Here is a 23,818-nt window from a genome sequence, read left to right as displayed (position 1 = left end):
TTGGCATAATATATTCCATAGGTTTTTCTCTTTAAAGTGGTTTACAAAATCATAGTATTTTATTGATTTATTTTAGGTTTCATATTTTCTTCAACTTAATGAATCAACATTTTATGCTTAATAATTATAACCTGAGTATGGGTTATTAATCAAACATCCGATTTAAACAGAGGATTGGTCCCTTAGCAGAGCATTGGCCTACTGTCTGAAGCTTTTCTATAAGACAAATGCAATCAAGATTTTATTTTTTTTAATGGAAAAAACCCTTTCTTACAGAAAATTTGAAAATATTTAGTAGGTTGATACTCAGCAGTTATTACTTTGGGGGAAATGTTAGTACTTCTGAAGATATTTGGGATAGCACAATATATCCAAAGAAAAGAGTTGTATACTTAGTATTTCAGCAAACCTTTATTAATTTTAAATATCAAGACCAGAAAAACATTAATTTAAATTAATTGAATTTGGATTAGATAATATTTTTATTTAAGAATCAAAGGAAATGTAGGAAGGTATTTTAAAATTTTGAATAAATCAGTAATTAACCTAATGATTTTTCACTGTTATCATAGATTCAGAGCACTTGGTCAGTGCGCATTCTAAAATACACTAAAGATTTATTACTAAAATCCATTTTAGTATTATCACTCAGTTACGCATTACCAGCCAGGAGGTTAGGTTTCTAAAAAGAATGAGGTTGGCAAAACTGAAGCAGAAAAAGTCAAGCTTCACAGAAAACAAAGGTTAGGGAAATAACAATAAAAATTACTCTGTATATATTTCACTATAAGTCTGAGAAATCTGTAACCTAAAAAAAACTCAAAATAAACCCCATCTCTCAGCAAGACAGACTTCCTAAGCTCTTTACTTGACCCACTGTCCTCAATTGTGATTTGTAGCACCAGTCTCTCACAAATTTTGAACTATGTAAATTGTCCCCATTTTAAAAGTTTTAAACTGTCTGGTTTGAAACTTACTTTTTCACTTTATTTTTCCCTTGCTTTTTTTTTTTTTTCCCAAGTGAAAAATTATTGTGAAGCGGCTTGTATTTTTATGGAACTTAAGGGCATATTTTTCTAAAACTGAACATCTATTGAGAAACTGGAATACAAATGTTTACCAAAGGGTGGAAAAACTGGTCGAAGGTGTCAAACAGAATTTTATGTGCATACATATAAACAGCCCAAACGTTTTGTGAAAATTTGATGTGATGATGTATTCAAAGCACCCAGCAAGAGACTTCTATTTATTCCTGGAGTACCATGGTACTTTGGAGAGAATGCCAGAGACGTTTTTAATCCTTACTTTCCTAATTACTTTCTGTATGACTTTGAATGGTCTGCCTAATTTCTTCAAGCTTCATATACCTTTTTCTTAAAAAGTGATAATACCAACTCTACCAGTCAGTCTTACAGTATTGTTCTGAGGGTGTTCTCATTAAAGTACTTTGCAGTTTGTAAAATGCAGTAGAGTTGTAACGTTTGAAGATGTTGTTTTGCTCCTTGTCAACTTGAAGATTCAGGTTGAATACAAAACAGGTGACCAAGAGAGAGCGTGACTCTCCACCCCTCCCCCATCCAGGGTGACTCAAGTTGCCAGCTGTTCTGAGTTAAGAGATACTTGGGAAAAACAGGATAGTTTGGGGAGTTCCCTATGGATATTCTTTGACTTCAAGTTCATTTTGGTCTTCTGAAATGCTTTTCTTGAAAGACAGTTTTATGTCAGTAACTTCAAAGTCTATAATACTACGATATTGTGATTATAGAGTCAGCCTAACTTTATAGATCTGCAGTAATGCAGAGAACCCTCGTGTTGTTTAGGTTTTACAACTGGGGACGTCCTGTGTTCTGACCGTTCAAGTGCACAAGCTAATCCCACCCGTATCCTGTTTGTGAGTAATTGGATGGATGCCTGGAAATTCTAGTGCCAGATTATATAGCACCTTCTACAATAGAAGTCTCTAGTTGGAGTGTTTATTTACCTTCTCCCTAATCAAACACCTCTTGTTAGGTGAGTCTCTTTGCTCAAAAAGACAAGATTATATAATAAGCGAGATCCTTAGTTATTTTTCCATAGTCATGCTTTGCATAGCATTTCCAGTTGATCTGGATGGAAGATATATCTAAAGTACAAATATAGGGCTGTAGTCTTTCTGTATAATGGAGGAAATAGGTTTTGAATTGTACAGCTCTTCCCATAAAAATAGAAGAGATCCTTCTGGGAAAAGAAAGAATTTCTTAATTATCTTCTTATCTAAATCATTAAGAATAGGAAAATACCATTTACATCATTGTAGTCTCTATTGCTATTCCAGTCTCTTTACAAAGTGCCAAATATATGCTTAAAGATAGATACGTATAGATATGTGCAACCTTGTCTTAATTCAGGAAAGAATTCTATTGTTACATCTCAAGAGGATATATGTAATACTGCTGCCATTTACTACAGCATTGTGATTAAGGGCACAAGTTCTGGAATCAATATCCTGACTATGTTAAATCCATCACTTACTAAAGAATTCTAATGGGTATGGTAGAAGTAAAACCTCCTTTTTGTCTAATTGCTACATTGTCACCCATAATTAGTGTATTAATAAAGACTGTTTTGGTTGTAAGCTTTAGAAACCCAACTCAATCAGTTAGGCATAGCCTAAAAGAGGGAAGAGGGCAATCTCTCTTTCTCAAATCTTTCTCGCCTCATCTCCCATCTGAATTATAAAGAGCTTAAACTGGTTCTTTTAACAATCAATGACCGTCAGGAATACCATAGACTGAATTCTTACTGAGGGGAGGAGTCTCATAGGATTTGTTTTGTGTTCTTAGTATGCAGTTGTGCATATGATTTTGAAGTCTAAGTCTTTTAATTTTTGTATTTATAGTTCTAAATGATATTTGAAATAATATATTATTTAAAATTTCTTACTCTATCAGGCACAGATTACTAGAATGAATCGAGGTGAAATGCTTATAAATATACTTGTGTCCTAGGGAACCTCTGCGTGTGTACGGTGTGTAGGGCATTTATTAATCACTTATTGTGAATCATTTACTGTGCTGAGCAGTTTATATAAATTACCTAATTTGGTTCTTTAAGCAATCTTATAAGTGGTTTTAATTATCATCATAATTATCATGTTATATGTAAGGAAGCCAAGACTTAGGAAAGAAACTTGCCCCAAAACAACCAGCTATTGACTGTTTGACACATAATTTGAACTCAAATCAGCCTGACTCCAAAACCTCTGTTACATGGTCAGCTTATACGTTTATCTCTTTTATTAATAAACTGTCTCCTTAAGCAAGCTAAAAAAATACTGCCTTTTAATATAGTATCTTGCTACTGTTAATAGACATGACTTGAACTTACTAAAAATTGTCTCTTTTCGGTTTAATAACTACTTAGTCAAATGACTTTTATCTGAATTTTCTAATATTTCAATGTTAAAATTTAACCAGTCTGAACCGTAAAATCTGATTTTACTTTTTAAAAAATTTCTACCACTGAAAATATAGCACAAAAATTTCACCCTTGGCTGTAGATCGCTACTTCGAAAATAAATTGCTGCAAAGGCACACACCCAAACTGTATGGAAAGCAAAGCAGTTTATGAAAATATGTTAGCTCTCATCTAGATCATAAGCCTTTCTAGCCGCAGAAACATTGTTTAGAATGAACTTTTATAGCAAGACAAAATTGAAAACAGAGATTTTAGAATTTAGCATAATATAAAGTTTACGGTTTACAAAAATTATTTTATTTAAATAGCAATTATTTTATTTCCTTTTCTTGAAGAAATAAATACCTATGATTCCATTTATGGTACACATTCTTCTGCATGGAGTCGGCCTGATTGTGTGAGGCTTATCAGTGCCTACTCCATGTTGCACAAATAGTATATTAGGTTTATAGATCGTGTTTTTGCTTCTCTCATCCAAAAAGCAGACTTAAGAAATATCTTATTCTTTTTCCAAGAAGAATCTGTAGGAGTATATGGAGAGAGTGATGCATAGTCCTAAATTAGCAGAGGGCTTGTGCGTATATACAAGCAGCTAATCTCTCACCTAGTTCCAGGTACATCTCCGGGTTGTTGACCAGAAAAGTACCTGGCCAGAAGCCCACATATCTCTCCTGTTATTCTCCTTCCTACAAATGTGGTCTTGCTTGCCAGGAGCGTTGCCTCAAACTACACTGGAAACAAGCAGCATTCACTACACTATAAATCTCTAAGTACTGTACAAGGAGTAATAGAGGGCAACCAGAACATTACAGGCAAGCCCTAGCTTTTTGGTATCCCGAAGTCCTTTGCAGTTCTGAGACGTGAAAATCTCAGACACGTATTTAAACAAAATTTAATTTAATTTAAATTTTAATTTTAACAAGCTTTTACAAATTCTATTCACTACTTTTAGTAGGAATAAAGATTGTCAAATTAAAATAATAGGTGCTAAAATTTTAAGAAGTTAGAATCCTACAAAGCTATGAAGGAAATAAAATCAAGCTGTAAACCCTAGGTGATACTTACTCATTCAAAACAAATTTAGTTATTGTTTACAGATTTAATGTAACTTTTAAAACATTGCTTTCAGCCACATGTATGGAAGTCTTTAGAAAACTTGCAAGTCAGAATTAGTAGTCCATAATTATGAATAATATAACCAATAGATAATAAGAGGAAAGATTGTCTTTAATCCTCATTTATGAAAATATGAACTGAAGCAATGTAACATTAAATTGTTGATAGAATAGTTTATTATAATCACATGAGAACAGAAAAAGTGGAGACCCAGACCTTATAAATTTGAATATAGGAATATAGTAAAATATGAAAGATAATCATAATTGCATGATACCTGTCTTATATGAAAATCTCAATAAGTATTTATTGAGTTAGTAAATACTCGGTTTAGCAGCTATCTTATTCAGCATATTTATTCCTAGTAATATATATATAAAGCATCTTTTGGGCTGCAAAATCATATATATACATAACAATATCATTATCATATAGAGATATAGATATCTGTGTTCTAGTCTCAGCCCTCAAAGGGCACATATATTCTTTTTAAGGAGTTAAAACAGGTATGATAAAATATTGTAGGATTATACCAGTGATATTTAGTAAGATGCTAATTAACTGCCCCCACATACAGACCAGGACTGACCAGTAGGACTTTCTGTGGTAATAGAAATATTCTATGTCTATTATATCTTGTAGCCACTAACCACATGTGGTAATTGAGCACTTGAAATGTGTCTAGTATGAATGAGGACCCAAACTTCCTATCTTACTTACAATGTTAATCAACTTCAGTGTGAATAGACATATGTGACTAGTGGCAACCTTTATTAAACAGCATGATTCTGAAAATTTTTTGATCTCAGGATCCCTTTACACTCTTTAAAAATGTTGAAGACCCCAAAGTGCTTTTGATTCTGTGTGTTATATTTATCAGTATTTACTGTACTCACAAGTAAAAGTGAAAAAAATTAAAAATTTTTATTAATCCTTAATAATAAAGGCAGCTGGGTTCTCATATTTGCTTCTGCATTCAATCTGTTGTAATTTGTTATGGTTGAAATATATTAAAACTTGGCCTCACATAGATATATACATGGAATTAGCCTTTTGAGATAATCGTGGTTATTATTTGATTACTGCACCAAAGCTTACCATGTAGCATGTCTTAAAGTCTAGTTGTAATGCATATTATGAAACCGTATCTTGAATTTTATAGTCTGTTACATTAAAATTCCATCAGTCTATTTTGAACTTTAAATGGATCTTTTCTACACACTCATGAATTTGTATTTCCTGCATTAGTCCTTTGAAATATATTGGTTCACTTAGGTGTATAGATATTTCAAGTGTTGACCCATGGTATTTTACCCTATAAAAAAATCCACCAGTACTAGCATCAGTTTCTTCAGAAGGCTCTTTAAAATTGAGAAGCTGTGAAACTCACAGTGGCAGTTGCACGTTTTCCAGAGTTCTCATTTATACCTGAAAGCTCAAATTTTATTATTGGCAACACATTTGGTCTTTTGTTTTCCTTGAAGTGGCAGGCTTCTTACTTGGCTTATTTTTTAGAAAATGTCTTCCAAATATTCAAGTCTGAGAAAACCATAGTCAGTTGTTTTTCTTTCAAGTAAAATTGGTGTACCATGAAAAAAGCAGCTAGTTCAGCTGAAATTTCAAAACAACTGCCTGCTTTGGTACCCTGCAGAAGTAGTTTATGCGTACATCCCATTTTCTCACACAGCATAGTAAAGACACACACGGTACTAAGAGGTCATTATTTAGTAAAATACCTTTTCCTGCTTCATCGGGGGACATTCTTAAGTGAAATTGGCAATTTTTTTAAAAATATTTTTTACTGGGATTGAGCATCAGTGAAGAATACAGGATATGTATGGTTTGTTGCCATGGTCTTGAATCGTGCTAAAGTACCAACAGTTCTACCCACCATTGCCTTTGCATCAGTGCAAATGTCAAGAGTGAAAAAGGCACATCATGTGATACCGTAGTATTAATACAAAACCAATTTCGACCCTGGTGGCATAAACATGAAGGGAGGAGAGAAACTGCTGTTAGCTAGAATAAGTTGGGCAAGGCTTCATGGTGGAGATCGATGTGATGGGCATGCTGTGCTTTCTTTCTTCTCTTTTACCTGCTTTGTCCTATAAAAATTGTTTCATTTATTTAATTATTTAAAATTGTTTAATTATGTATTTTACTTTTTGATCATTTGATTCAAGTATTTTATTGAGTACCTACTTTGTAGAAGTTATTATATTGTTGAGAAACAGGAAATATATAGTGTTTATGGTGACATACCAGTAAAAGCGTCTACTGCACCCCTTAATTATACAGCAGTTGCTCTGGGCTAGGCACTGTGTTTACGCGTGTGCTTTTAAATGCATTAAGTTAGCTTTCATGGCAACCTCAGAAGGTAGATTTTTATAGAAGTTCCACTGGGTTTTGTGTCAGGCTCACAATTTTTTGTGTAACTAGACAAATTAGTTAGCTTCATTAGGTTTCAGTTTTCTCAAGTGTAAAATGTGGAACTGAGATTTATCTTCAGATCCTTAGCAGGTTTAAAATTCATTAAATTAATATGCATTTTACAGTAAGGTAATCCTTTACCAACAATTATTAGACTATTCCGCACACTTTATTAGGAATTATAAAAACAATTACAAAATCATTAACATAAACCTTTTGGAAATTTTTACTCTCCCTTTCACTTTAAAATTTATTGATTCAACACATCTTTCACAGCACTAAATCCTTTATTGACATATTATCATAACACTTCACACTTGACCAAAGACTTATGATAAGCATGTGAACATAATGAAAACATGATGGGATGTGGGCACTATTGCTGAGAGATATAAAAAATTATACAGGAGCACACAGTTTAGGACAAGAGTCAGAAAAAGTCACGAAGAGCATCACCAAAGCAGTAGTGTCTTAATTTGTTCATTAACTCAACAAATATCTTAAGTGCCTTTGAAGTCTGGAACTTAGACTGCTGGAGTGAACAAGACCATGTACTTGCCCTCGTGGAACTTACACTTTAGTGGGGAAATATGGTAGGTAGAATAATGGCCTCCCAAAGATGTCCCATGTCCTAATCCCCAAAACCTGTGACTATGTTATATTACCTGGCAAAGGAGAATTAAAGTAGCAGAAGAAATTAAGGTTGCTAATCAACTAACCTTAAAATAGGGAGATTATGTTGTGTTATCTGGTAAGAGTCCTTTAAAGTGGAAGCAGGAGACAGAAGAAGGGTCAATGTCAGACTAATGTGATGTGAGAAAAGTCTCAACTGGCCACTGCTGGCTTTGAAGATAGAAGGGGGCCGCATGCCAAGGAATGCGTTCAGCCTCTGGATACTGGAAGAGGCTGCCAGAAAGAACACTGCTCTACCAACACCTTGATTTTAGCCCAGTGAGACCTGTCTTGCGCTTCTGACCTTAAGAACTGTAAAATCACAAGTGTGTGTTATTTTAAGCCTCTTAAGTTTGTGGTGAGTTGTTACAACAGCAACAAAAACTAATCTAGAGAGAAAATAAGCAAGTAACTAAACCAGATAATTACAGATTGGATGCTTTGAAGGAAATAAACAGGATGATGTGAGGAATAAAGGATGGAGCATGTTTATCAGGTGGTCACGGGAAGGGTTCTTTGAAGCTAGGACATTGGAGTGGAGACTAAGGGAAAGAAAGAGCCAGCCCTGCAAAGAACTGGGAACAGCATTCTAGGCAGAGGGAAGGGCAAGTGCAAGGGCTTGCAAAGAATGAAAATTTTATTCAGTGAGAATGTAGAAGAGTAGTGGAGAAGAAGGTGAGGGCCCAAGCTTGCAAACCCTTGCAGGCCCTGGTAGAACACTGAAAAACCATTGAAAGTTTTCAAGAAGTAGAGTGACATGTTCTGCTCTATGGCTTGGAAAAAGTCACTCTGGCTGCTATGTGGTAAATGGAGACAAGGGGACCCAGTATAAGGGACATGACAGTTTGAAATAGAGTAGTGGCAGTGGAGATGGAGAGATACAACCAACAGGATTTGTTGATGGGTTGGACATAAATTTTGAAAGATGAGTAGAAATTTGGCAGTAAAGGAAAAAGGGCAAAGGGGAAGATGGAAGTCCAGCAATGTCTGGGGAATAGAATATATTGGGCAGAATGGTAGGAGTTACAGATGACTGAGGCCCTAACGTTCACCGTCTAGAGACCCTTATTTGTTATGCGTAGGAGTTTGGGATTCATAGTATATGCAGTGGAGAGCCGTCAAAATCTTAAATCAAGGGAATAAACCATCTCTGAACTGAGGTTTTATGTATCTTCCATTGTCATTCTGATACAAAGACGAATAGTAAGGATATCTAAATTTTTATTTTCTTAGATTCTGAGGTCAGAAAGATTTAATTAAGTTCTTGTAAATGAAGTGTTTAGTAATTCATTGTAACCTTTCTTCTCTTTTGTTTTTGAGGATTTTTTGCTCATTTGTTGACTATAATCTGCTTGCTTCAGAGAAGCAGTGTAAGTGGTTCAGAGCAAAGTCTTTAGAGCCTCATGGCCTGGGTTGGAATCCTGGCTCCAGTACTAACTGGTCTCCTTTTGGCAAGTTATACAACCTCTAAGTCTCAGTTTCTTTATCTAGAAAACGAGGATAGTAATTCTTCATGTGTCCCTTATGAGGATTAAGCAATTAAATGCATATAAAAGCACTGAATACTTTCAAGTACTTCATGGGGAAGGGTTGGAACAGCATGCAAAACTACATTAGACAGCATTGATTGGTTTAACTTTTCTTTCTGCCAGTAGTAGAAATTTGATAAAAGATAATTTCTTTGAAATACTCTAAAAATACCCTTTTCTGTGTTTCTACATATGGTACTTAAGTTTCCATTTATCTGTATTTTTCCAAGATGTCCACTTCTTTCACCACTAACTCCATCGTCTGTTTACTCTCTAAGATAAAATTTATATGAAAATGTGAGTTGGGGTGAGTTCACATGGTCTCCTAGTTAATTGGATATTATTTATTTTCTGAATATGTTGTATTCACAGATGATTACCATATTAAGTGTTTTTCAGATAAATAAGGTAAAACAAAACACCAGGAATGCTTTGGTACCTCAATTCAAATCCATTTAATTCTCCAACAACGTATTTCAAGTAAAAAAAAAAGTGTTTAAAATTTTATTTCTTTGGAACATTAGCAGGGCATAAAAAAAGAGTTTAGATACAGTGGGGTAGAGAATCCTGTAGTATTTATTTTCTATATCACTCTCAGTTTAGCATTGAATTATTTGTTGTCACATTTCTCACTATAATATTTAATGTACATGACTCATATTTTATAAATAGCGCACGTATGTTAGAAGCAGAGAGTGTAAGTACTCTCTGTCTTCATTCTGCCTTCCGGAGCACGTAGGTCAGAGGAGCTAAATCATTCATTCTAATGCGATAATTCACAAGCTTGTAACATGTTGTGATGTTTAGAAGGTCTCAGTAAAACTAAACTCTGATTGTTTGTTTTTAATGCTTCATTAAAATATAACTTCCAATTCAGTTTTTATTAGCATGATCCTTGTTGTTCCATGTCTAGCCAATAGAGGAGTAGAAGGACTTTAGACTCAGGGAATTAGCACACCTGTACTAAAATTTGGCCCTTCCCAAGGAAAGCTTCCTAAGAGGAGGTGCCCTGGATGGATACCATTAATCTTTACCTGGATTATTGTTTACTGCCACTCCCATGGAAACAAGGGAAGATAAGTCAACCGACTGCATCCTTGTAGTTCATGACCTGTTTCTTTTCACTTATCCTATGATTTCCTTTCCTGTTGTGGACACTAGTATCTAGCACATGACCAACAGTTTTAAATTTTACACACTAATTATATTACTAGTTTAAAGGAAACTGAAAAACCCAAATGAAAGGAATTCAGATAAAATTCTTGTCCTCTCCTTTCGTCTTATTTTTCATAACCGGTTCAGCTCTGAATCAGTGAGTCTCAAAACCAATTAGGGAAAAAGTACCTGCTGAGATTGCTAAATGACAGAATATTTCTTAAAACTTCCTTGTAAATTACGAAAAACTTAGAATCAAGCCAACTCCTATAGCAGAAGCTATTAAACATACGAGTGTGTGTGTATGGGGATGCGTATGTTGCTCTAACCTGTATTTGGGGGCAGGTATTAGTTGCCTTTGACAGGGGAAAGTATATTCTCTCCACAATGCCATCCGCCGGGACATCTGTGCAGCTGCCCTCAGCATTGGCAAGAAGAAGCAGAATTCACTTATCTTGGTCTTCACTTCCTTCTTTTTTGCAAGTGTTAGCTTCCTTTTCATTTTGCATAACTTCACACTTTATGTAGCTATGCATAGAAAAGGTGAGTGTTACTCATACTTTAAAGCAGACCACTGTCTTTCATACATAAAAAATAGAGATTGTTGCCTAATAAGAACTTCAAATATATTGTTTTATTTCAAAACCCACAAGATAAAGGTTTACAGCATAGCATTTGTTTTCTTCTTAAATGTCATTTTATTTATTTTTAAAGATTTTATTTATTTATTTGACAGAGAGAGAGACAGCCAGAGAGAGAGGGAACACAAGCAGGTGGAATGGGAGAGGAAGAAGCAGGCTCCCAGGGGAGGAGCCCCATGCGGGGCTCGATCCCAGGACCCCGGGATCATGCCCTGAGCCGAAGGCAGACGCTTAAGGACTGAACCACCCAGGCGCCCCTCTTAAATGTCATTTTAACCTTTATTTTTAAAATTTCATTTTAGTATGTTGATTGCTATTTCTTTTTTTATAATAATTTTTTATTATGTTATGTTAGTCACCATTCAGTACATCCTTAGTTTTTGATATAGTGGTCCATGATTCATCATTTGTGATTGCTATTTCTAATTATACCTCCTACCTACTGTTATCAAAATTCAAATAACAAAAACATTAAGAAAATATTTCCCCCAATCCCAGTTCAGTTTTCTAAAGTTTACCATTGGCAAATGGTATGCTGAATATTATTTCTGACTTTTTCTTCGCACGTTTGAAATCTTTAAATTTTTTTAAAGATTTATTTATTTATTTGAGAGAGCGTGAGAGGGGAGAGGGAAGAGGGTCAGAAGGAAAATCAGACTCCCCGCTGAGCAGGGAGCCTGACTCAGGGCTTGATCCCAGGATTCCAGGATCATGACCGGAGCTAAAGGCAGTCACTTAACCAACTGAGCCACCCAGGTGCCCCTAAAATTTTTTAAAGTAATACATATATTTAAAGAATATAGAAGGGGGCGCCTGGGTGGCACAGCGGTTAAAGCGTCTGCCTTCGGCTCAGGGCGTGATCCCGGCATTCTGGGATCGAGCCCCACATCAGGCTCCTCTGCTATGAGCCTGCTTCTTCCTCTCCCACTCCCCCTGCTTGTGTTCCCTCTCTCACTGGCTGTCTCTATCTCTGTCAAATAAATAAATAAATAAATCTTTAAAAAAAAAATAAAGAAAGAAAGAATATAGAAGGCACAAAATAGAAAAAACAAGTCATTCTTTCATTACCTTATTTCTTCAGTTGTATGTTCTTCTAGACCTTATCATTCATTATTCAGGTACATGTATGCATTGTTACATCTTCATTTTCTGCAAGAATGGAATCAAACTATTTTGGAGGACTCCTCTCTATATCAGTACAAAGGGTGTCTATTTAGGCTTTTTGTAGTTAAAAATAAGTTTGCGGATAAACATAAGTATCTGTATTTGCATACATGTGTAAGTTAATTTGTAGGGTGAATGCCAAGAAATTTCTGGGTCAACAGGTAAACATTTTAAATTTTGACAAAAATTAATTAAAAATAAAAATTTGTTTTGATGAACAAGTTAACACAACAGCATGTAAATGTGTACTCATTTCCTTAACTCTTGTGTGTACCCTATTTATGAAGATTTTTTTTTGCTAATTTATTAAACATTTATTGAGCAGTTAATACTTAATGGACAGTGTTATAAATGTAGGGGGCACCGCAGTAAACAAAACAAAACAAAAATAAACCTGGCTACATGGAATTTATATTCTAGTGAAAGGAGACAATAAAAAATAATAAAATATTATGGCAGTTGGTGATAAGTATTTTAAGAAGAAATAAATCACAGGAGATAGTGGGGTATGCTCTTGGTTGAAGGAGGTCTATAAATTTAAATGGAGTGCTCACAGAAGACCTCATTAAGCAGATAAAATTGAGCCATGCTCCAAGAACATTCCAAGGGGAGCAACAAGAAATACAGAAGCTTTGAGACAAGAGACCAGTGTATGTGGAATGGATTGAGCAAATATGAAGTAGAAGATAAGAGATAATGAATGAATGGGAGCCAGTTCTGAAGGGCCTTTGGATCACAGTGAGGTGGGATGCCATTAGATGGTTTCAGTAGAGGAATAACAGTTTCTTTAATGCTCTATAAGGATTGTGTTGGCTGCTGTGTTGATAACACTCTATAAGAAGACACAAGTGGAGGCAAGGAGACCTGATGGGAGCCAGTAGCAACACTCTAGGTGAGAGATGGTGGCTTAGAACAGGGAGGTGGTGGGGGGGGGGAGTTAGTGGTAAGGGGGTCAGTTGCCAAATTTTAAGGTATTTCTCTCTAGATTAGATGTGCGTTATGAGGGGGTGGGGTTGGAGAAAGAAGTCAAAACTGACACCAAGAATTTTAGCCTGAGCAACTGGAAGAGTAGAAGAGCCATTGACTGAAATGGAGGAAACTGAGAGGATCAAGAGTTGGGTTTTGGATATGGCGTGTTTGCCTAGACATTCAAGTGGAGATGTCGAGGCAATTGGGTTTGGGGTGCAGAGAAGTTTGGGCTGGGATATAAAGCAGGGAGTCCTCAAATGGTATTTAGAGCCATGAGACAATTGAAGTCCAGGAGGTGGAGGAAAGAAATGGAAAGGCAGCAGTCAGTGAGTTAGGGAAATCAAGGGAGTCAAGAGAAGAGATTGGTTTGAAAAGGAGAGATTTTATATCAGATGCTGCTAGTAGGTCAGATGAAACGAGGATTGATCATTGTCATTGCCTTTAACAATATAAAGGTCCTTCATAATCATGACGAGAACAGTTTTGTGACCAGAGAGGGTTTAAGAGAGAATAGGAAAAAAAGCTTTTCAAGAAGTTTGCGGTAAAAGGGCCTGAGGTATAGAATTTGGAATTCTGTAGCCTTAATCAAAATAGGGATTTAGCCAGGATAGGGTTTTTAGATTAGACAAAGGCAGGAGAGTTAACAGTGTATGCAAAGAGTGACTATAATGGTAATGGATTAAAGTAGGTATTTCTTTAATTATTACATGTTTACTGTCCATTCTTATTTGTGTGTGTGGATTTTCTTTGTATATTCTTACTGGATGGTTCATTTTTTCCCATGGATATTTAAGAATTCTCTGTATAATAAATCTTTAATAACATGTATTGCAGATATTTTTTACAGTTTGTCGTTTGTGTTTTGACTTGAATTTTTTTCTGTGTACAGTCATGGGTTTTATATCATGCTTATAACAGCCTTACTTATTCCAAGACTGTAAAACTATTTGCCTACATTTTCTTCTAGTACTTATCACTGTGACAATCCTATTAGGGACATACAGTTATTATTCCCACCTTAGAAATGAGGAAACTGAGGCATGAGAAGATTAAGAAACATGCCCAAGGTGACATGGATAGTTAATGGTGAAGCTATGGTTTGAACCAGGCAGCCTCATTCCAGAGATTGTGTTCCTACCTCTCCTTGTAAATGTTAGAATCATTTGGCCTAAATCACTTAGATTTAAAATTTAAAATACCATGTTAATATTTGGATCAGAATTGTATTGAATTTATAGATTATTTTAGGTAGAATTGACATCTTTACAATATGAAACCATTCTATCCAAATACAAGGTATGTCTTTTCATTTATTCAAATCTTCTTTTTTTGTTTTTATTTAAATTCCAGCTAGTTAACATACAGTGTAATATTAGTTTCAGGTGTACAATATAGTGATTCAACACTTCCACACAGCACCGGTGCTTATCACAGCAAGTGCACTCATTATTCCCCATCACCTATGTCACCCATCCTCCTACCCCCTCCCCTCTAGTAACCATCACATTTTTCTCTATAATTAAGAGTCTGTTTCTTGGTTTGCCTCTTTTTTTCCCCTTTGCTTGTTTGTTTTGTTTCTTAAATTCTACATAGGAGTGAAATCATATGATACTTCTCTTGTCTCTGACTTATGTCCCTTAGCGTAATACTGTCTAGCTCCATGCACATCATTGCCAATGGCAAGATTTCATCCTTTTTATGGCCAAGTAATCTTCCAGTGTGTGTATGTGTGTGTGTGTGTGTGTGTGTGTGTGTGTGTGTGTGTAAGTATATATGTATACACACACATCTTCTTTATCCATTTATCAGTCAGTGGACATTTGGGCTATTTCCATAATTGGCTATTGCAGATAATGCTGCTATAAACAGCAGGGTGCGTGTATCCCTTTGAATTTTTATAACCCTCACTAGAATGTTAAAATTTTCTTTTATAGGTCCTCCTTGGTTCTTTTTTTTTTTCTTTCGTGGGTTATCTTTTGATAGATAGAGTTGATAGATAGAGATTTAGTTGAGTTTTTCTTCTGTTATGTTTTTAGCAGGTTATTGTTGGTTTATTAGATAGCTATTGATTTTTCTATTAAATTTGTAACTAGTCATTTACCAGATTTCTAATTGCTATTAGTTTTTTGCAGTGATTTTTCTTGATTTTTCCAGAAACATCAATATATCCCTTGCAAATAATAATTTTGCATTCTCTTTTCCATTATTTGTGTTTTTTCTTTTGTTGTTTTTAAAATTTAGCTTATTCTTTTTAAATGGTGTCAGTAATGATGACAATAAACATCTTTATCTTATAAATGCCTCTGATACATAGTCATTTGTCATAATATTGACTTCAGTAATATTTTTATGAAAAATTATTAGCAAGGAATAGTGAATTTTATCAGATGCCTTTCATGGTCTATAAAAGTTCTATTGTTTCTCCTTTACTATGTTAAGATGGTGGACTTACATATTTCCTAATATTGAATAATGCTTGCTTTATTTAACTTCTGATGTACCACTAGATTTAATATTTTATTTAACATTTTTACATCAGTGAGACTGAGTTTATGAGTGTGTGTGTGCATGTGCACATGCTTAGAAGTGTGCTCTCAGATTTTAGTTGTCTGTTAGAAAGCTGGCTTCGTAGAAAGAATTTAAGCTCTTTACATTTTCCTCTCTTGAAAAAGCAACTGAATTATCAGTCCTTTGAAGATCTGAAGACGTTCACCTGGGAAAACACCTGGCAATTTTTGGGTGGTTAACTCTTTGATGTCTTCCTAAATTTATTGTATGGTCTGTCTACATTTGCCATCTCTTGTATAATTTTATAAATTCTGTAAAATAATACATGTAGTTATAATCACATTAATATTTTCCTAGCAAGTTATTTCATCCAAATTTTTAAATTTATTTGCTTAGATTTGTACAAAATATTTCTAAAATAAGTCTCAAATTCTTTTATAGCATAATTACTTCTCTGTTTGCATTAATCTTGAATATACTTGTGCCTCTCAATTTTTAGGATTAGGTGGGCTAGCAATTTATCTACTTTATTGATTCTTCAAAGATGTGGCTTTTGGATTGATTTATCAATTATATTTTTTCTATATTCTTCTCTATTTTTTGACTCAATAATTTCTGCATTTGTATTTTTAATTCAGTCTTCACACTTCACTTGATTTTGTCATCCTGCCTGTAACAAGTAACAAGTCCTATAAATTAAAAAGCTTCCTTTTTATGCATGCGTATTTTCCCATGAAGGAAATATCACTTATTGATAATTTCATGTGAATTATTTTAGTCTAGATACTTTCCTCACACACACAAGAGAACCACCTGTCCCTGGGACTGATTTTAGTTTATCTGCTAAAGAACTTTGCTATTTAACTGTTTCATCTATCTCTTTGTGAGTTGTACTTAACACTGGCTGAAATTAGCTCTCTGAATGAGTGGGAGCTTTGATAAGTCAGGGAAAGGAGAGGTAACTTGGGATGATTCTTGTTGGGGTATAGAGACAGAGGACCTGTGGAGAATGGGAAAGAGGGCAGAATAAAACCTGAGAGAACAACCAGAGAAACTTAGTAATGATTGTGTAATGAGAGAGGGGAGAAAATAAGGACTAGGATTCTGTACATGATGGCAACCCTCTCCCCTGCCTTCGCCTCTCAGTTATCATTCTAAGAATAGCTTGTATCTGAAGGCACTGAAAACCACCAACACTTTGCAGGGGTAAATGTCAGAATCACTGACTTTTGGGGTACTAGGGTGGCTCAGTCGGTTAAGCATCTGCCTTTGGCTCAGGTCATGATCCTGGGGTCCTGGGATCGAGCCCCATGTCAGGCTCCTTGCCCAGTGGGAATCCTGCTTCTCCCTCTGCCTGCCGCTCCCCCTGCTTGTGCACTCTCTCTCTCTCCCTATTTCTCTCTCTGTGTGTCAAATAAATAAAATCTTTAAAAGAAAAAAAAAGAATCACTGACTTGCATTGGAGTTATGTTTTTAAAATTATTTTGAAAATGTAAAAACATAAATGAGTGAACCCATATGATAATTGTCTTTCTCTGCTTGACTTATTTCACTTAGCATAAGAAATAGGAAGATCGGTTGGAGAAGGAAGGGAAGAATGAAGGGGGTAAAGAGAAGGGGGATGAACCATGAGAGACTATGGACTCTGGGAAACAAACTGAGGGCTTCAGAGGGGAGGGGAGTGGGGGATTGGGATAGGCCGGTGATGGGTATTAAGGAGGGCACATATTGCATGGTGCACTGGGTGTTATACACAAATAGTGAATCATGGAACACTGGATCAAAAACTAAGGATATATTGTATGGTGACTAACATAACATAATAAAAAAATATTTTAAAAAATTCAAAAACAAACAAAAAAAAGAAAATGTAAAAACAGTCTGTGATTATTGTTCAATTTAATAGGCACCCTAGATTAAAAAAGGTTTTACCTAGAGAGAGAGAGATTTAAAAACTTTCTCCTAGATTTGCTGAACTGTTAATATTTATTTAAACCTAACATTAGGTTCAGGGGTGCCTGGGTGGCTCAGTCAGTTAAGCAACTGACTGGTGATTTCGACTTAGGTCACGATCTCATGGGTTGTGAGATCCAGCCCCATGTCAGGCTCTGCATGCTCCCCTCATGCTCAGCAGAGAATCTGCCCCCTCTACCCCTCCCTCCTCCTCCCCCCCTACCTTGTGCACATGCACACACGTGTGCTCTCTCTCTCTCAAATAAATAAATAAACCTAACATGTTCATCATGCTTGGAGCACTCTAAAATCATTATTATGCCTATTTTTAAAAGACTTAAGTTATAATTACATAATATACATATTGCATATTATATTACTTACATGTTATATTAAATATGCATATTATGTCATGACATTTATTATACAGTAAAATACATATACATTAATATTATTTATCAGTTAGATTGAAGGCCAGACTAACAAATATTTACAGTATGCCTGGGTATAGTATTTATGGACACATAAGCTCCTCTTTCCTAGAGTAACATTATTTTCAGAAGTTTTCTCCCCTTGAGATTGTCACATGACCTCTCTTTTTCATTTTGTGTACTAATTTACCAGTTCTTTGGTTATCACTATAGTTTTGTCATTTTCCTGAATCATCAGTAACACTTAAGTATATTGACTTATATCTTCACTCAGAAAAAGTATGGCCCCACATCCAATTCAACAAGTAATTCTATACCTACTATGTGGAAGGCAGTGTGCCAGGGACTCTTCTCAGGATAAGAAAAACATGTTAAGTGGTGTTGTTATGGTTTTGTCCCAACTGATGTTAAAGAATAATGGAAATACTTGTTCAGTGTCTCTAAATATTATCTTCATATTTCATAGCATTCATACCTATATTGTGTTGTTCTCAGCATAGTGCTAATGTTATTACTTAATCGACCTTTAGTCTATTACTCTTGAGAACATGACTCAAAATGTATGTTTTTCTGGGTGTTTCTTAAATTATGACACTGGGTTAATCTGATGGATATGGAGCAATTTGTTAGAAGTACAGTAGTCTGTTATTTTGTAAGGTTCGGTCTTACATCTTTTCCTAAGAGAGATTTTATCTTTCTTTTCTGCCATGCAGATGAGTGTGTGCGTTTGATAGGAATGAGTGAGACAGCTAAGCACGTATTAACGGCATAATATAAGCAGAACTTCTCCCTCTAGGAAAAAAAAGAAAAAAAGCCTTTTTATGCCTGAAAATATGTTGACATGTGACCTTAGCCTGTGGCTTTCATCAGCACTTGCCGTGGTTATCACCTGATAAGAATCAAAGACCCGCGGGTTAAATACGTCCTGCCCTCCTTCCTCCTCTTCCCCCTGTGAAGCCTAACCTGCTATTCAGAGCTATAATAAACGGAGTTTGGCAGGGTTCTTATTTCTAAAGCATTTAGATGATCTCGCTCTTATCTTAATGACTGAAGTTGAGATGGTGTTGCTCTTTTTTTTGAACTGTATTCATCTAATTTATTTAATTCTTTATTATAATTGTACATTACTTAAGAAACAGATGTTTACATGGGAGTTTAATTAGTGCAGTTGATACCGTACTACATGCAATCAGGTGCTAAAAATAACATGTTATGTGAAAGTCTTTCAAAGGGTTTATTGACTATAATATACTGTTGGTTATATTATAATGAGATTCTTCTGATGGTTAAAATTTTTTAGCCATTTGAAAATGTGTTGGTAGCATATTGTTAAGTATGGAATTCCAGAGCCCCAGAATAGGCTAAACACAAAAATACAAGTTTAAGAATATTTATCATTAGTGTAACAATTTTCAGTCAGGAGGCTTTATATATAAGTAAAGTATGTGAGCTGTGGAATCAGGCACACGAGGATTCGAGTTCAGCTCTGTAACTTAATAGCTAACTAACCCCAAACAGGTTACTCAGCTACTCTAGTTTTGTTTTGTTTTGGTTTTGGGGGGGGTTATTTTTGGTCTGTAAAAGGGAGATAAAACAATACCAACTTCTTAGGAATTGTTGTAAAGATTCAGTAGGATGATGATGATAAAATAATAATGCTAGACATTTCTGTAGTATTTACTGTGTGCCAGACACTGATCTAAGCACAACACATTTTTACATCGTTAGATCCTCACAACTACCTTATTCGGTAGATACTGTTATATCTGTCATTAAATGTTAGCAAGTAATACCAACAAGAACTACCACCAAGAAGTCACTGTGTCCTTAAGCACCTTCTAGTGACAACAGATGCATTGAAATGTTACCATTTTTTCTATAGAAATTTCAATTCATATTGTCTATTGTAAATTATATTTAAAGATTCTAAAAACTGTTTACCTTTTCTATTTTCCTTTATCTTTGTTTTCTTGAAATTCTTTAATTAAAACTCAGAAACAAGAGGTGATAATCACCTGTCTTAGGTGACAATCACCTAAAAAAAGATAATCACTCTTTAGGTAAACTTTTTCATTATATTTTTTTAGCCAAAGATTTAAAAATATAGAGGCATGGAGATAGATGGGCAAACAGTTAAGATAATGGACATTTTCATTAGCTACTAGAATTTATCAGGGCCTGCATTATTATTTATGCTTTTCGTACTGGTGCTCTATTTTTTAAATTAGCTCCATGGAGCCACAAAAGGGTAGATCCAGAAACATAGGAAGCTTGGCTTTTTTCTAAGTTACACTAATCAACATAAGCAATTTTCAGTGCTTTTCCTCTCAGCTAAGTAACTGTGAAGCAGAAGACAGAAGACTTGGAAAATAGTTATTGGTCTTTTTTCCAACTTAATCAATAAAATGTAGGTGTTTTTATTTTTCAAGTTCTATGCCACTATTCAAAACATGCTTTGAGAAAATTCCCAAGATAACTATAAAATATATGCAATCTTTGTTGTTTTGGGTATTTGACTTAAAATCTTCCATATCACAATGGCAGCTCATACTGGAGGCCAGAGTCCTAAAAAGTGACAGGTACTCTTGAAGACTACTTTGGGCAACAGTGACCTAGGCAGAATAAAACAGGGTGAAGGAACTCTGGATAAAAAGAACCTGGTGCAGCTCAAGGTACAATGAACTTAGTAAAAACTATGAAGCATGCAAGCAAATATTGGAATGAAAATACGTATATGTCTTGAAGACTAATTCAGTAGGGTACTTTTTAAGCCCCAAATACTCTAAATGTAAATGTAGGGTTAGAAAACCTGTGGCTAACAAAATTGATAGTGATAAAACTGAACTACAGTTTACATCATTAAAAGACAAGAATAGCACCAGTATAAAACTGTGGCCAACTCAAGATACTGAAGAATCACTAAACCTTCTCTTCACAAAATAATCAGAATTTCAACTATCCATACCTGTCCAAGCATGGTGAGAGCTATGGAACAACCTTGGAGAATCATTCCCTTTATCCACACTTAAAATGGCGCCATTTACTCTGCTCATTGTGTGTGGCTGGAGTACAAGAATTCCCCAGGTTTCCATATCTAACTACTTTTAATAAGTTTTCCCTTTGACTCAGCACTTCCATCTGTACTAGTATACCTGACAAATGTATTTAAGGAATGGCCAACGATACATTTACAAGAAAGTTTGTTGCTAATGCTTAAAAAACACTTGGAAACATAAATTTTATCAATATAGGTTATTGGTTAAATTGTATCTATACAATGAAATTATGTATAGCCAGTGAGAAGAAAATGAGAAAGCTTCACATATACTGAAATAGAAAAATTTCTATGATATGTTATTAAGTGGCAAAAGACTGGGTGGCAAACCGTGTAATGTGATCCCATATGTGTGTATTTAAAGATGTAGAATACATTTATATAGAGAAATGATATTAAATATGATATATACATGTATAAGTTGAGGTCTGCATTATAATTAAATAGGATAAGGTATATAAAATTATTAGTACCATGCCTACCTCATGCATAGATAAATTAAAATTTGAAGAGTGAGCCAATGAAGCGGTATTTGGTGTGAGGGCTTTTACTAATTTTACATGTTTTATATTATCTGATTTTTTGTGCTAATCCTCTATTACCTCTATAATAACATTAAAGAATAGCTTGCTCTTGGGAAAAAATCTGGAAAAATGTATTCACACTAAAATATTAATGACACAACAAAACTTGGTCTTTTTCTTCCAACACAAGATATTGAAGGATTTCTAATGTGAGCGAAAGGGTAACTCCAGTACTCTTTTGAACAGAGGGGTCTTCCTAAGGTCTATAAAAGCAGTTTTGGAGATTTTTGCTTATTCATTCTCATTGTGACATATACATCCATACTTCTAATTGTATTTCTTTCTTCCTGTTCTCAGCCATGTGTGTGTATTTATATGGGAAGAGGGTATATATGCATATCATTTAAACATTTGGTTATTACCTTCTTTCAAGAATGGTTGGAAATTTTAAGGAAGAAATGGAAAGAATAACTGAAAGTAATTACTGCTTAGTTATCTCAATGAAGCAGGTTCCCTTTTCTCCTTTTCAGTCTTTGCTTAGCAAATAAGAATCACCTTGCCAATAATTGAAAAGAGGTATTCCAGTGACCACACCCAATGAGGTACTAAATAATTTATCCCAGTAGAATGATTATTACAAGGACTTTGAAGAAAAAATATTGACTATACTGTATTATTTGTTTTAGAGAATTTTATTCTCAGCTATTACTCATGGTTCTGCAAACTGTGGTCATTCCAAATACTTACTTATCTTCATAATGTTGGCATTAAATTTTATTGAAATTCATTAAAAGTATAGAAAGGATGCCCATTTGAAAGCTTCTGGATGTCAGTTATTTTTTCCAAAATTACAGATTTACATACAAACATTACTTAAATCTTGCCTTACTTATATAGAAGTTTGGCTGAATTGATTTGATAGATTCTTTCTAAATTCAATGTGGGATTAATATGAAATACACAGACCCAATTTGTATCTTGAAAATATCTTTCTTATGGTAAATTCGATGAGGTTTTGTTGTCTTATTAGGCGAGATTAATTCTTTTCTTAATTGTAATGCCTTAAGATTTGAGGCCCTAACTGTGCATAAGAAGTATCATATAGTATAAACTCATTATGACTGGAGAGGATATTTAATGTAGTATTTAAGAGCACAGAATATAGAACCAGACTGCTAGGGTTCAAATCCTGGCCCTCGTACTTCTTAGTTATATGATCCTGGCCAAGTTACTTACCTTCCTATGTCTTGGTTTCCATTTCTGGTTTCAGAGTTATGAGTAGTAGATGGTAGATACTCACTCTACTTCATAAGATTGCTATAAGGTAATGAGTTACTATTTATAGAGCACTCGTACTCAGTCCGTTTTAAAATAAAACTGATTTTTACACTAGTTGGTTTTGATTATTTGTTTCTTGTTTGTATTACAGTTACAAATTATAATACTGTGGTAGAAACAAATTCAGATTCAGATGATGAAGACAAACTCCATATCGTGGAAGAAGAAAGTATTACAGATGCAGCAGATTGTGAAGGTGGTGTGCCAGAAGATGACTTGCCAACAGACCAGACAGTGTTACCGGGGGGCAGTGAAAGAGAAGGCAGCGCTAAGAGCTGCTGGGAGGATGATGGTAAGTTTAATTTTTCTGTAATATTCTACTGTCTTGATTCTTTAAAAATATGTATATTAACTGAAAAGATAAATTTGATGAAGTTTGAAATGATCTGTGAATTTGTCTATTAATCAATCGAAGGTATCCCACTTAATGAAAAAGTAGATTGTGAAACAGAATAATAGTTATTCTAATTATTTGTACAATGCCTATAATATATTGAATTTTAGTGGGTTTTTTTTAACCAGAATCAAGCTTTCCATATACTGTTGATACAGTTGACCTACCTTTAATTTCATATTATGACTTCTAATGAGGAATCTACTTAGAAATCTACGGGTTATATTTTGGTACAGTAAAATTATAACACAACTCAACACAAATCCTCAAAACAGATAAATCACAGTAGTATTTTTAGTGTTTGAAAGCTTCTTCCTCCTCCCTCTCCTCATCCTCTCCCCTTCCCTCCCTTCTCCCATATATATCAGAATGCTGTAAATTTTCACTCAAGTAATATTTTTACTTTTACTTATCTCAAGCATGGTCGAGTGGAAGGATTAGTAAAAGTCTCTCTAGAAGAGAGAGTCTCTCTACTTACTTACA

At 34.7% G+C, this 23,818-nt stretch overlaps 1 protein-coding gene across 7 annotated transcripts in view; it reads left to right on the top strand.

Moving 5' to 3' along the window:
* The window catches only part of ZEB1 (zinc finger E-box binding homeobox 1), a 181,583-nt gene that overhangs the window by 99,081 nt on the left and 58,684 nt on the right, over positions 1–23,818 (top strand). For all 7 annotated transcript variants that reach the window (XM_026483484.4, XM_026483485.4, XM_057304735.1 and 4 more), the window contains one exon: positions 23,033–23,233. In XM_026483484.4, coding sequence (XP_026339269.3) covers positions 23,033–23,233 — 201 coding nt within the window. The remainder of the gene's footprint in view (positions 1–23,032; positions 23,234–23,818) is intronic.

Source organism: Ursus arctos, unplaced genomic scaffold, assembly GCF_023065955.2.
Source record: "Ursus arctos isolate Adak ecotype North America unplaced genomic scaffold, UrsArc2.0 scaffold_30, whole genome shotgun sequence".
Taxonomy (NCBI): domain Eukaryota; kingdom Metazoa; phylum Chordata; class Mammalia; order Carnivora; family Ursidae; genus Ursus; species Ursus arctos.
The sequence above is the reverse complement of the archived record's forward strand: the minus strand, read 5'-3'. Positions and strand labels throughout refer to the sequence as shown.